The sequence below is a fragment of the Phycodurus eques genome, chromosome 5, assembly GCF_024500275.1.
Source record: "Phycodurus eques isolate BA_2022a chromosome 5, UOR_Pequ_1.1, whole genome shotgun sequence".
Classification (NCBI taxonomy): Eukaryota; Metazoa; Chordata; class Actinopteri; order Syngnathiformes; family Syngnathidae; genus Phycodurus; species Phycodurus eques.
Genome location: NC_084529.1, coordinates 917,908 through 932,528, shown reverse-complemented (window position 1 = coordinate 932,528; position 14,621 = coordinate 917,908). Strand labels below are relative to the sequence as shown.

The 14,621-nt window shown below is 43.8% G+C and overlaps 2 protein-coding genes across 2 annotated transcripts in view; one reads left to right on the top strand and one right to left on the bottom strand.

The window, feature by feature from the left end:
- si:dkeyp-19e1.3 (USP6 N-terminal-like protein) overlaps positions 1–8,591 on the top strand; it is a 24,063-nt gene extending 15,472 nt beyond the window's left edge. Inside the window, exons 8-14 of the mRNA XM_061676627.1 lie at positions 18–66; positions 1,249–1,369; positions 2,331–2,425; positions 2,550–2,615; positions 2,917–3,016; positions 4,506–4,658; positions 5,433–8,591. Of these exons, the coding sequence (XP_061532611.1) occupies positions 18–66; positions 1,249–1,369; positions 2,331–2,425; positions 2,550–2,615; positions 2,917–3,016; positions 4,506–4,658; positions 5,433–6,637 (1,789 nt within the window). The 3' untranslated portion in view covers positions 6,638–8,591. The remainder of the gene's footprint in view (positions 1–17; positions 67–1,248; positions 1,370–2,330; positions 2,426–2,549; positions 2,616–2,916; positions 3,017–4,505; positions 4,659–5,432) is intronic.
- Positions 8,189–14,553, bottom strand: uevld (UEV and lactate/malate dehyrogenase domains). The gene is made up of 12 exons (XM_061676631.1): positions 14,434–14,553; positions 13,439–13,523; positions 13,256–13,321; positions 13,028–13,191; positions 12,809–12,947; positions 12,640–12,734; positions 12,255–12,360; positions 11,506–11,676; positions 10,371–10,535; positions 10,137–10,221; positions 9,914–10,037; positions 8,189–9,159 (listed from the first exon to the last, which is right to left on the bottom strand). The coding sequence occupies exons 1-12, from the start codon at positions 14,473–14,475 to the stop codon at positions 8,995–8,997; spliced, it is 1,407 nt and encodes a 468-aa protein (XP_061532615.1). The 5' UTR covers positions 14,476–14,553; the 3' UTR covers positions 8,189–8,994.
- Between the last annotated feature and the right edge of the window lie 68 nt (positions 14,554–14,621).

The window sequence follows — 14,621 nt, the reverse complement described above, 5'->3', positions numbered from 1 at the left end:
CTATGTTTTCTATGCAGGCAACAGGCACTCTTTCATGTACTAGCAGCCTACTCGGTCTACAACACGGTAAGATATGTGGATTAGCATATGAATACACAAGGGCATGACATAACATCATGCCATCCCATGTGCCTTGCTACAGAGCCATCACCAAAGTACCTCAGTGGTGCTGCGTTTACAAGTCGTGATGAGGATTTACAAATCAACAAACAATTTGCTTTTGATTGATTATACTGTAGTCTTGATATTGACGTATAGTCTCAGGCTGTCGGTGCTCAGGTTCAACATTGTAATTCCTTGCGTGCACTGTCTTTAAAAAGACCTTAAAAGTGTCACTGTATACTTTCCATATAGGCTATATTGCTATTTTTCATGATGCGTTTAACCACAATTTTAGTACAATGTTGTGAACATTTAACAAGTAACTACAATTAAAGACTCAGTGAATGACTGAACGTACAATATCAGACTATTATATTGTGTGTAACACGCAGATTGCCGTCGTTTGGAGCGAGTTCATATTGCCTTATTTTTCCTTTGTAAATACGGTACGCAGAACATGTCAGTGCTCACAAAGAACTGTCCATTTTTGTATTTTTTTTTTGAAAGGGATGTGTGGGCAGTTCCTGTGTGGATGAGGTGTTTGAGCCATAGGAAATAGGCACGCGTTATTATTCCCTTTGTCCCATTTCCCACCACTCGGAAACTGCTCAATCGAAACTGGGTCAGTGGGAGAGCACGAGCGAAAATGGGAGGAAGGGTACCGTTGGCGATGGTGGAGGTGGGCAGGAGGGGGGGGGGGGGGGTTTGTCCTTTCGCCTATGTGACCGCAGAGAAGAATGTGAAGAATGTTTTGTAACCTCAGCGTAAGTGCATTTACTTTTATCCTTTCAAGGATGCTGTGAATGGGTCATTCCGAGGCCCAAATATGGATAAGGGCAGTTTGTTCGCGTTACCAACCGTGGATTCAAAGTAGCAGAAATTTAACATGAAGACATGAGTATTCTGAAAGTGTACCTTTGACTACAGTAAATATTTGAACAGCCTTGGTGGAAATGTTTATATTATGGTTGCAGTGTATGCAGGAGGTCTGTGTGGTCTGAGTGTTAAAAACCTGCACACATCCACATCAGGCATTTACTCCTCTCTTAAAGCCTCGTGTCAAGCCCTGCGTGTGTTCGGATAAATGATGAATTATTCCTCTTATTTGCCAGAAGAGTTCATCTGTCTCCTCCGTCCTGTTCCCAGGAGGTGAGCTACTGTCAGGGGATGAGTCAGATCGCTGCTATCCTGCTCATGTACCTGAATGAGGAGGACGCCTTCTGGGCTCTTTCCCAGCTCCTCACCAACAGCAAGCACGCCATGCACGGTGAGACAACACTAATTAAAGCTGAATCAGCGGTGAGAAATGACTGGACAAACACAAGTTCAAGTTCTGAACGTGTAGTAACAATTTAAATGTAATATTTCAAAAGTAAAATCTGCATCAGATCCAGGTGGCACTTCAGTCAACTTGTGTTCTAAATTCTCCAAGTATGCAGGCGCATACTTGCAGTATATACTAGTAGGACTAGGAAAACTCAAGCGCAGGGAGAACCTGCCGTCTTCAAACGGCAGATTTGAAGCCAGGTCTCCTTTTTAACTTTGAGACAACCATTAGCCACTGTGCTTCAGGGTTTATATTATTTATGATTAGTAATATTTAAAAATGTTAGTGGTTAGCATGCATGCCTCACAGTTGAGAGACAGTTGTGTGGAGTTTACAAGTACTCCCTACGCTTGTGTGGGTTTTTTCTCCAGGTACTCTGGGTTACTCCTAACCTCCAAAAACAAGCGTTTTAGGTTCATTGGAGGTTGTAAATTGTCCGTGAATGTGAGTGAATTGTTGTTGTTGTTTTTTTTATGTGTGCACTGCATTTGACTGGGGACCACTCCGACCTCTTGCCCAAAGTCAGCTGGGATAGGGTCCAGGTCCCCCTCGACCTCAATGAGGACGAGTGATATACTGTAGAACATGGATTGATGGTTAAAAAAAAGTGGTTCCTGAAAGTTGGACACAGATCATAATAATCATAATTAACAATACATCATATGATTAAAGCTCAACATTAGGAAAATATCTTTGAAATGCCTTGAGCTATATACTATGCAGGGGTGGAGCTCTAGGTTTTGAACCTGTGAAAAGACATTTGTCAACAATATAATCCGATTCCTACCCCTCGGTGCAGTTGGTGTAAGACCGTATATTGTAGTGTTTTAAATATTATGTCTCCCCCACACACCCATTTCCATGTATGGTTTGCTCACGTGTGTTTTTTCCACCGGGCTAGGTTTCTTTATCCCGGGATTTCCCAAACTGCAGCGTTTCCAGGCCCACCATGAGCGGATACTTTCCAAAATGCTGCCCAAACTGAGGAAGCACCTGGTGAGTGACAGCGCATTCTCTCTTTCAGTGTTGGAGGACCAAAGGACATCTTACAAGGTCCTTCCATTTTTCAAGATGACTTCAACCCTAACAAGACTTTTCTTCATTAACTCCTGCTTCGCAGGACAAGGAGCAGATGTCATGTGGGGTTTACACCACCAAGTGGTTCCTTCAGTGCTTTATTGACAGAGTGAGTGTTTGCTTTGGTTTTCATCCCTTCCATTTTCTATAGCGCTTATCCAGTTGGCACCCTGGCTATGTGAACCATTGCGCTACTAATGGCCTCTGGTTTCCCTCCGCTCTCATAAGTGATATAAACCACCACAACGAGGAATGTACATTGCAGAAATATTTAAAATGAGCAATCTGTTGTACACAAGTTCTTTTGCGATTAATTAATTGAGAATCAATAAATGATGGCCAACCCTCATCACAGTATATGATGGTAAATTTGAATCAAATGGTCTCTTTGCTGTCTCGTTGCATACCAGAGCCCCTTCACCCTCACCCTCCGCTTATGGGACATCTATATTCTGGAAGGGGAGAAGATGCTGACTGCTATGGCTTACACAACGCTCAAGTTACACAAGAGTGAGTATGAGGCCCATTGGCCGGTCTCCCGTGCCTTGTCTCTGTGTGTGTTGAACACAGGACACGCGGCTTCTCGAACTCAACGAGGCTGCCGTTGCTATACCGCCGCACGCTGCCATCTGGTTGGCCGCCTGCTTTCCGGATAGCTTACGTAATGCAAGTGGTTGCTGTGGAGAAGATTAGGAGGCTCGCTTTTCGTTGGTTGCTTTTAAAGTATGAGCATCACTTTAACACAGTGGATACTTTGACAAGCGTGTTCTGGTAGAACCACCTTGAACACGTTCACTCCCTTTGACGGCATTAGAAATCAAATATCCATGTTAACTGGGAACGCTGGCAGTGAAAGAGTTTGAACTGTTCTTACTCTATAGCAGGCGTCTCAAACTCATTTTTGTCGCATGCCGCAGTTTTGGTTTTATTTGGAGGACCATTATGGCTCTGAAAATCATATACAGTGGACCACCGCAGGGAATGGGGACCGCGCCAGACAGTGAACAGTGAAAATCCAAGGATAACTGACACCCATTTTAAGTGCATCGGGGGGATCTTGAAAAAGTGGGGATAAACTAAATTGTGGCTCTCTAATATTTAAGTATACAACTATTGTTGAATTTATATTAAGAAGTGACTTAATGGGGGGGAGGGGGGGGGGGGGGGCTGCTTGTGATATCTGTTAAAAGTGGATAAAATATTCAGTACAGATATTCTGCCAAAATTAAAAGAAAAACCCATTTAGCAAGAAACATGATGTAGACACACTTTAAAGGAAGTATGGGATCTTAATGTACAATATTTCACTAATAAGTAGATTTTTATTTTTTTTTTTGCTCAAGAAAATGAAACTGCCAATCATTTTCAATAATATCAATCCATTTTGTAGCAATTTGTATATAACTCATTGCCTTTGGAACATCACTTTGTCATCCCCAAAATCGACCCAAATTCACTGCAGAACCGTTGTGGACAGAGGAATGTACTATACTATAAAGGGGCAGTTTTTAGTCATATTTTACATATTGTCGCTGTCGGGTGGAATTGCACATAAAAGTCTTAAATATGTCAAAAAATCAAAACGCCTGTCTAAAATCATCATCCTAAAGTGTCCAAGCCTGTTAAATAGTATGATCGCAGCAGTTTAATGGCAGGTGCCTACAAATGCCTGTGGTGACGCATGACGCCACCGATATCATACATACCTTTCCATAGTCTGTGTTATGTCATTTTCCCAAAATGTTTTTCAAAGGTGAGCAACGCAATCAACTCAAGAGGTGGCTGCTCTCTACAGCGATCGATTCCAACAAAACCAGCCTGCACACGTTTATTTAACTAACTCAATTAACTCATCAATAACTAGTTCCTTGAATTGCTCTAGTGGACCATATAAAGTTATGCAGTGTGCCCACTCTGGCCCCTCTGCCATCAGTCAATAGTGGTTGCATTGTTTTTGATTGATGAATGAAATGTGTCCCTATTCTGTGTGTGCAATCAGAGCGTTTGCTGAGGTTCCAGTTGGAGGACCTGAGGGAGTTTCTTCAGGAGCAGCTGGCTGCTTCGTTCCTGCTTCCGGATGATGTCGTGGTGGAGCAACTACAGGCCGCCATGTCTGAGCTACGCAGTAAAAAGTTGCACCAACCTCCTCCAGGTACAGTGTTTCCCCATATCAGCATACTTGTATGCTCCTACGTCGACTACTACGGGGGGTTCCTGGTTTCGCGATGGTGCCGTCGCACGACGTTTCAAGCTTAGGAACGGTACGCAAGATATCGATTCTCGGACGTCCTCGAGCATACCGTAGTTTAAATGGAAATGTAGTCATCCGTCCATTTCCCGTCCCGCTTTATCCTCACAAGGGTCGCGGGCGTGCTGGAGCCTATCCCAGCCATCTTCAGAACTGTGCGGCAGACGTGCTAACCAGTCGCCCACCGTGCCGCTTGAAATGTAGTATTTTCTTAATTTATAAGTTATTAGTGTATAATTTTCCTCAATAATGTGCACTAACTTTGCTCAAAAACGACTTTTCACACGTACTGTATTTGTGGCAAATCCCGTTGTCATACAAATTTACTCCTCTAATGCATAAATAACATTGAAGTGAATGTCGGTGAAGAAAACTTTGTGACAGTGGCAGTTTGAATATGTTTGAGAACTTTCCGGGAGTAAGTGCCTCCAAACCTCAAGTGCCATGTGATGTTTCACCTTTACAGTAAATACAGTATTGAACTGGTTTACCATTTACAACGGTTGGCTCGGCAGATCGGGAAGGAAAATCCCTCTTAACACACCGCACACCACAGGATAATTGCTCATGATAAGCTTTGGGCATTTGTTGACTTCGATGGCAAGAGAGGCTCAAATTTGCCCTGATGATCCTTGTGTGTGTCCCACTTTATTTATTATTATTTTCTTTTTTTTAAAGGCAAGTCAGAGGAGCTGCCAAAGAAGCCCCTCGGTCAAGAGAGGCCGATTCTCCTGCTCCCTCTGCAGCGTGACACTCCTCTAGAGGTCAAAAGTGATCTACAGCCTCGCAGCCGGTCAAATACGGAGAGCATCACCGAGGCGCAGGACTCAAGAAGTCCCAGCAGTTCCAGCACACTCTCCTCGCGATCGCCGGACCCAGCTGCAGCGCTCACGAAAGCGACATCTTCTCCCTCGATGCCTTGTAGAGCACCTCCGTTACCTCCCAAACCAGCAAAACCCTGTGCTGAGGTCAATGATGGCAGAGATGTGAAGGAAAGTGAGAAAACACAAGGAGGCAAACTTTGTGGCCCCCCAGACGTCCAGGAGGAGTTTATAGATTGGCCCCCTCCATATGAAGCCCCTCCTCCGGATGAGCTGAACGTGAATACAGACGAGATGTTGGACCTGCCAGATCTGCCGCCTCCACCGTTGTTGTACCCCACAGAGCTGGAGCAAAAAGTCAGTCCGCCGGCCCGGCACCGTTCCCCTCCCAAATTGGTGGTTCCGTTGAAGCCATCTCCGAAAACACTCCCCAAACCGTTCATGTCCCCTCCCCGTGGCTTCACAGCATCTTCCTCTCCCAGGCTCGCGCCCCCCAAGCCCACCAAGTTCCCAGTGTCTCTGTACGTGCCGGCGTCTTCGGCTGACAGGAGGCCTTCCAACACCTCCCAGTACGACAACCTGTCCGAAGCCGATGACGACGACCGCTGCCCTGAGAGGTTGCTGGGCTCCACGCCCGAGGAGGTTTCTTTCGACAGAGACTACGACCCCGCTCGCTACCCGCTACCTCCGCCCCCCATCTTCATCCCGCCGTCACCGTCTCCTCTCCTTCCCTCGCGCTGCGCTCTTCCCTGTTTGCCTCAGGAGCCGGAATATGAAGAAGAGGACCGCTGGGTGGAGGACTCCGTCATCATCCCCCCTCCTCCGCCCAGCTTTGCCGACAGACTCTCTCCCCTGCGGTGCCACAGAGCCACCTCGCCCAGCGCGTATTCCAAAGCTTTCTCTCGGGGCCCCAGGGACCGTTCTGCCTTCCCGGCACCACTCTTGTACACCAGGTCTCCCCCGGGACAGTCTGCGTTGTGGGTGCCGGACGTTGGATCCAGCCCAGACTTTTGCAGGATGCCTCCGGGTGGACAGCGGCTGCCGAAGTCGATCACCTTTTGAAGTGGAATCAACGTATCGACTGATCCTACCGGTATGAAGCGTTTCAGTTAAAAGGCCAGTAGCTATTGGCTGTGTCTCCGCGGCAAGGCATTTGAGCATTTATTCGTGTGCTGAATTGTCCATGTGCTTGTACGCTCTTTGTCCTCACTCGTAAGACGGGGCGCTAGTGATCTCCCCCCACTACTGAATACACTTTTTTGTCCACTAGTAGAACAACCGGGGCACGTTAGTAGAACCTCTGTCTTACCAGTGACTGTGTGGCATATCTGCGCACCAGTAGAACGACTCGCTTGTAACATTTTTGTCACTATTGTATGGCATTATTGCACACTAGTAGAACAACTACATGATACTCGTCAGGCAAAATTGCACAACTTGACATCTGCATGCTTCAAGTTCCATTAGTGAACTGCTAGATGTCAACTCGTAGAATTTTCGATGGTCACTAGTAGTACTAGTAGCGGGCAGTTGTCAACTAGTGTAGTTTTGCCTCACTAATAACGTGCAGTTCATTAACGCACACAATTGTCATAGAGCAGTGGAACAAACAACTAATAAGACAGTTGTTCTACTAGTGCACTAGTTTTATCAATATGCCCACATTTCTATGATAGAACCTTTTTTAGAAGGGTTTTTCCTAGTTGTCCTTTTGTACTTAAAACTGTTTGCATTGCGAGCGCATTGACGTTCCTGCTTTTTGTCATTGGCATTTTATACCATATCAACAGTTACAAAGAAATGAAGCCACCAGCGCTTCATGTACGGTTATCTTGAATCTTTTCCTCCAAAGTGTCTTAAATGGAGTCCAAGTAGGGTCTCGGCTCTCTCATTTGGTCCGTTGGTTCCCCTGAAGTCTTTGTTTAAGGTGAAAGGTGAGCTGGCTCTCAACTAGTCGTTCTAATGTCAAAATGAATTGAGTATCTTTAGGTCAAAGAGCTACGACATAGTTTGAGTAAGCTAACGTCAGAAAGGGAGGTTATGGTGCAATTAGTTCATTCGTTACATTAACAAGACAGCATCGGATACGCTATGGTTATCTTTTTATTGCTCACAATGTTTGCTTCCTCTGTATAGTAATTTCACAATGTGTAAACCAAAGATGGAACATCTGTCATGCTGATCCCCTTATGAACAACATCTCCCTATGGTGGTTTTATTTTTGTGTATTTTAATTGTATATGTTTACTGATGTATGTTTGACAAGATTATGCGCTGCGTGGGCATGTAGTTATTTTTCTATATGAAGGCATTTCAAACACCTTTGTGAGAATATGAGGACATTTTTCATATTTTCTGTGTGTATGTACAGTCTGAGTTTAGGTCACTTAAAGCTCGTTATTGTAATGGCTCAGAAAAAGGTTCTGGAGAAAAGGAAGTTAAGCCATGTTCAAATATGAAAATCAGTTTGGAACGGATTCCAATATTTATCAGGAGTGATGCAAAATCCCACTATATACTGTACATTGTTGCTGTAAATGTTATATTGTCTGATAAATTGTCATATCAGAGATAGTCCGCAAGTGAACTTCCTATCCATTTTTGTAACCCACACACCAGCCCTTCCTTGGTGGTGCTAAACTAGTTTCTATATGTATTCACATCTATGCAGATGATTCTACAATAATCCTCAAGAATTTCAATATGGACCTTTACGTAGTTGTATTACCCTAAATAAGACCTGGTCATCCATTGTGGTAGCATGGTTGGCAGAAGACCAAATGTAAATGTCTAGTCAATATTTGTCACGTTCCACTGAAAAGTATGTACTGTTGCGCCAAATGTTTTATTTTCTGAAAAAACAAAGTTTTGTATATATTTTTTCTCACTCAGACACCTGGTGATTATTTGGTTTATTGCACTCCCACAAACGTATGTAAATGTTAGTGTACATAACTTGTTTCAGCTGTGCAAAGAGCAAATTTTGTTCAAATAATTAAAAAAAATACCTGAAGTACCTTGATTGCACTTCTCCCAGTGACTTCCTCCCCAAAAGATAGTTTGTGTGGTTGAAAATAAATCACATTATACTTGCAAACCCTTCAAAATGATCTTAAGCAGAAATACAGCTTTTCAGAATTATTACTTTTTTGCATTCAATATATTTGCATAGCTAAATGTAACAAATTAGTGTGTAACAAAATATCTCCGTGTTTAGTATAAATATGTAATTTGTACAAATTTGTGATTTCTTTCCCACTCAAAGTCAATATACAGGATCAAGAGCCAAGGTAAACAAGAAAACAGGACGGGTAAAGACAGGTGGTCCATACATTCAAACTTGCATGTCAGTCCAACTTGCGGAGGAAGGCCAGCAAACTAACAGGCACGCCCCCTGAAACCGGTACAATCGCCATCCCTCATATTCTCAGCTGACTCATGAGGTTCGTGAGCGAACTGATGCTCTCCTTCAGCTTGGAGTCTTCCTCCTTCCCCAGTGACACACCAGCCAGGCGCGTGGAACCGCTCGACCCCAGGAGGCATGGCAAACTGAAGAACACCTCTGCTCCTATGCCGTTCCAGCCCTAGGCAAACGGTGCAGATGAACCACACGAATATTTCATCGTTTGAATGTAGATTTCTCAAACAAACACACATTGTGGGCCTAATTACTTTTTCTGCATTTTACACCCAGAAATACAGGATGGGTCTATATTCTTCCTTTACGTCAGGGATGTCCAAACCTTTACCACTGAGGGAAGGAAGCGGGGGGGCCAATTTCACCTTGTCTTAATGAAACATGTTTCGAACCGGTGTGCCTGCAGAGATCATCAGCTGTGCTGGGGGAAATTATCAAATTTCAATGACCTGCTCTGAAAATTACATCTTTGTTCATCTATCTGTGCCAGCAATGTACAGTGACAGGCAGAACAATGAAATGCTTTCATTTACATGGGAGGAGATATACTTTCTGTCCGGAATGGCATGAGATTTTGTAAACTACAGTAAAGGTTGGGGAACACTGCAGGGAAAGCTATGTTAATCAGCTAAAAATGTATTTCAAAGGCTTACTTTGGTGCAATTGGTGACAAAACAAAAACAGGACAATATCTAAATTTAAAAAGTGTGGTTCATTTTAACATTCAACTTAAATTAGCGTGATACTGTACACATTTTTAACCCAAAAAAAAAAAACATCTTTTAACATTCAACTTTTGTTACATTCTTTTTATTTTTTATTTTTTTTTAAATAGCACACTACCCTCCAACATTTTTTTGAACTTGTTAATGTGCTTAAGTTTGGTCTCAGAATATGCTTCTGACCAATTTAACCATCACCTGGGCGAGAGTGGCGATGGAGTGGACTTTCTTCCTATCTGTCAGGATGCTGGTTGTGATGTCAGCAATAGACAAACCAACAGACCATGAACGCTGACCTCGATTCTTCATCATGTCAAAGGCCCTGGAGTGACACATCATGGCCATGTAAACTCATCCGCTATATTCAAAAGTCCTTACTTGATTCCTCTGCTGGAGTTAAACTAATAACTGATGACTGTACCTGCTGAGCAGTGGTTTGGCGGAGCCCGATCCTGGGATTTCTAGTGGCTTTTTGGAGCCTGCTTCGTTGTTACTCATCACAGGGACTGTGTGACAAAGCGCTGACAAGTTAGAGTCAATGGGAAAGCAGCCCAGAACTGGCAGGTAGAGCTGGTAAAGTCAATACAACGGAAATCACAACAAAATGTAAAAGCATGGAAACAGCTCACACACACACACACACACACACACACACCTTTGTTGTCCGATAGCTCTCCAATGACCCAGGCCTGTTTGGGAGTGTTTAAGGTGATATCCAGAATGTGACCGAAACGTTCCGAGTCCAGATTACAGCCCGCTCCGATGACTTGTGTTGGCGGCAGGCCGCTCTGCCTCCATGCAATGTGGGTCATTATGTCCACTGGAGACAAGGCACAATATACACTTTTTGGACAAATCTTATTTGATTCAATTAAGGCCTTATTTCGCCCTTAACATATTCACTGCCATTGACGGCTTTAGAAGTCAAATATCCATGTTAACCGGGAAGGCTGGCAGTGAACGAGAATCATAATGATTCTTTTTAGTATAATGCTCAAGTACCATTCACTACCTTTATAGACCAACTCTGTGAGGTAAGTGCTGTACTTGAAATAATTTGGAAAATATATTTACATATGAACAACCATCATTACACAGCTTAATATACTGCATCTTTCATGGTACGGAAGCTATATTGTCCATGCATATATTTTTTATATTATGTAGGAAAAAAAAATATGAACATTGCTGTGCAGTCACTCCATCATTTGATTTGCTGTTTAAGCAATATCATAATGACTTCAGACGATGGTTCTCAACCTTTATTGAGCGAAGGCACATATCTTACGTTAGAAAAATGTCACGGCACAGCAAACAAAAATACCACAAAGAGTATAGAAACTGAAATGATGATCTCGTCTTAATTGACCCACCAACGTATATACTCGATGTGAAATCAGGGCCTGTTTAATTAAACACAAAGCTATTTTTCTGAATGGCAACAAGTGGATGGATACACATGGGTGTATTTTACTTTCTGCCATCTAGTGGAGAGCATTTAAATGTTGTTCTTGTCACTAAACGGCGTTGGCATAGCTAGATGAAGAAAGATACATTATTTGCCACAGATCATTTTCTCTGACCTCAACCCCATCAAGCGCCTCTGGGATGAACGACAACAGAAGTTGTGAGTCAGGCCCTCACATCCAACGTCAGTGGGCTCCAAGCTCACAAACTACCCTGTACTCAACTTTCTTGCTCGACAGCATTACAGGTGTAAGAAATTCCCATTGTCCGAATACTTCTGTCCACAATGGCGTTGTTTGAATACAGCGAACCGGTCCTCTCACCTGGCTGCGAAGCGATAAGCATGACGGCGGTGGGGTTGAGACGTGCCAATGTTGGAATGATCCCTCTGTACAAATTGACATTGGTCTGGACCACGCTTAGATACGACTGCTCGCCGCTCCATGCGTTGGCGGTCACCACGACGACCCTGGAGCCCTCGGAGGCAGACAAATCTGACAAGAGCCGAGTCAAAATGTCAAAAAGGGCCGCCGTGTTGTGGACGGAAAGCACCGAGAGCAGAGGAACAATGTAGGGAATTCCTCCATGGAAACGGCAGGGGCGCTTTGTGCTCAAGGACACATTTTCATTTTTAAAACAAAAGGGAGGGGTCGGCTCGTTCGTAGATGAGGTTTCAAAAAAGAATAATCAACATCATTTTCAAGTTTTAGTCCAATAATGATCATTTGATTGGATTATAAATATAATACATGTATTATATTTATTCAATAAAAGTATGTAAAAACTTGTTACATGTCAACATTGTTTTTACATTTTTTTTTTTTTATATTTCGTAATTTGTTCCAATAAATTAATCATTGGTTTAACTTTCCATGAATAGATAGTATGATTTAAGAAATCTAAAGGGAGGGAGGGGGGGGGCAATTATTGGAACGAATATGACATGACTCTTATAAATGTGACTGCTCGGTGGGCCGGATTAAAGAATGGAGTGGGCCCACAGGCCACATTTTGCCCCCCCCCCCTCGGTTTCGTGCGACCATTTGGCGTGACTGAATAGAAAACGACATACCCTTGGACACCTCCACCTTGGGCAGCCTGAATATCTCCAGATCTGTGCTGCCCCCCTTGGTGGAACTTTCGGCAACATCGATGAAGACGAGCTTATCGACTTTACACTGTGGGGGAACCGGAAAAGGGATTAGCTTTTCTTTAGAACGCCTCAAATCAATTCAAATATCCAACATAGACTTTGACTGTGCAAAAGCTGTGACTGCGAATTTCCACTCACATTCACACCTATGGGCAATTTAAATTCATGTTTTTGGAATGTGGGGGGGGGGGATATCTGCACCTTTATACAGATATACGATTATACTGTAAAATAGTTTTTTTGCGTACTCCAAAGGGTGTCCGTTTTAACACTTTTGCACAGTCCTTTATCGAAAGGTGAAAACCTTTGCCAAAATGCTCATCACTGTGGCCATTCCTAAATCCCCTCCTCCGATAACAGAGACTTTGTGGTCCGGGTGATCATGGTGTCTATTTGCACCTGCAATTCAAAAATGGAGGCCGTTAAACGGAAAGGGATTAGCACAAGCATGGCAGACAATTTGAGCGACGCACGATCATTAATCTGGAGATTATTGACAAACGCCAGGAGCTCCTGCGGGTCTTTCTGTCCTGCGGTGGATGCGGACAGGGGAGGATCCTCTTGAAACTTCAAAATCATCTCCTCCAAAAGATTCACCACGGACGACTTGGGCTGCAGCAGGGGGACCGGACCGACTCATGAGAGCAAGCGACACGCAACATTTCCAGACAACAACAACAACAACAACATACATGATCCCAGTTGTGCAACACGGGCAGGTAGATACGTCCTCGGGCGTCCACGTGTTTGCCCTCCCTGATTATCATGTCCGATGTGGGCCTCAGGAGGCAAATGGGAGGGGTAACTGGGAAGGAGTCCATCAGCCAAAGCTGGATGGGGAAGTTGTAGGACCGGCCTTGAGGAACAAAAGAAAATCAGCGCGCTCAATCACACCAGATGATCCCAAGTACAAGTCTTACCTTCGTACTTGACCGGAAGGTTGCCATTCAATTTCAGGAGCTCTTTCTGGGAGCCATCGTTGAATGCTGCGATTTGTTTATAAAAAAAAAAAAAAAAAAAAGAAAGAAAGAAGGTTAGAGAGTCACGACGGTCGTCGTCATGCGGGAGAGAGAGAGAATCGTGTGTACATGCACAAAACTCACTATATGTGCCTACAGAAGGGATCATCCCAGGGAAGGTTTCCTCAATTTTGCCCAACTCCTCAAGCGCAACATCGTGGAATTTGTACTGAAATTAGACAAGACGTACAGATTGACACACAGCTCATCAACTGAATTCAGATTTGGTATCCAGATTGTTTATTCTCGCGCTTGCATGGGATTCCTCTAGCGTGGCTCAGGTGGTAGAGTGGTCGCCTCCCAACCTGAAGTGACCATGCCAAAGTGTCCTTGAGCAAGATACTGAACCCCCGCAGCTGCTCCTGTTGCTGCATCATCAGTAGGGTAAGGATGTGACAGTGTTAAAGCTCCTTAAAGGTGGAAAAGTGCTATAGAGGTTGAAGCCCATTTACAGTCCAACCGCATGCAGGATAAATGAACGGAAGACTCGAGATTATCCACGTGGTGTCAATGGTTGCTGGTCTCCATGTGCCCACTGCCCAGCGAGTGATTGGCCACCGGTCCAGGGTGTACCTGCCTTTCGCCCAAAGTCAAACTGGAAAAGGTTTACCTCACAATAATAAGGTAGTAGAACTATCGGATTTCTCCTAGTCATAATAATGAATACGTTTGTAGCAAATATAACGAAAGTAGTATCATTCAATGGAGAGCTCTTTTTAGCACGTGAAAAGTATTATTCTTATTATTCTTATTTGTAGCTCTGGTGTAATTCGATTTGAATGTACTAGTGGCTGACATTCACCGACAACTTTGGCACTCGCATGAACGAACCACGTATTGATGATTCCTTTCGCAAATCCAAGGTAAAACACACACAGACACAAAGTAAGAAAAGAAAACATTTAGTCGTGTTTAAAACGTTTCAAGACTTCCGTGTTAACTCGGCGAATTTTGTAAGTCACGGAGCTGGTCGAGCCAGTTGACAGCGACCAGCTCGTGTTAGCACGCTGTGCTAACCAACCGGCAATTTACACTCTTACGCTGAGTTCTAAATATCAAAGTGTGACAATTGACCTCACCTTGGATATGACCCGCTGTATTTTCTCCGAACGAAGGTCCATCTATGGAACTATTCTTTCTGACAGCCTGCACCGACTAAACTTCCGCAAACTTTTCCTCGTAGCTAAGGTAATTAGCAAGCCACTCCCCAAGTACGGTGGCCGAAAGGCATTTAAAAAAAAAAAAAAAAAAAAAGCGTTAGCTTTGA

Coding starts and splice junctions, on each gene's coding strand:
- uevld (XM_061676631.1), bottom strand. CDS start 14,475: ATGGACCTTCGTTCGGAGAAAATACAGCGGGTCATATCCAAG. Junction 10,536..11,505: donor GCTTATCGCTTCGCAGCCAG/GTGAGAGGACCG, acceptor CCTTGTCTCCAG/TGGACATAATGACCCACATT. Junction 9,160..9,913: donor CCATCGCCACTCTCGCCCAG/GTGATGGTTAAA, acceptor CCGTTTGCCTAG/GGCTGGAACGGCATAGGAGC.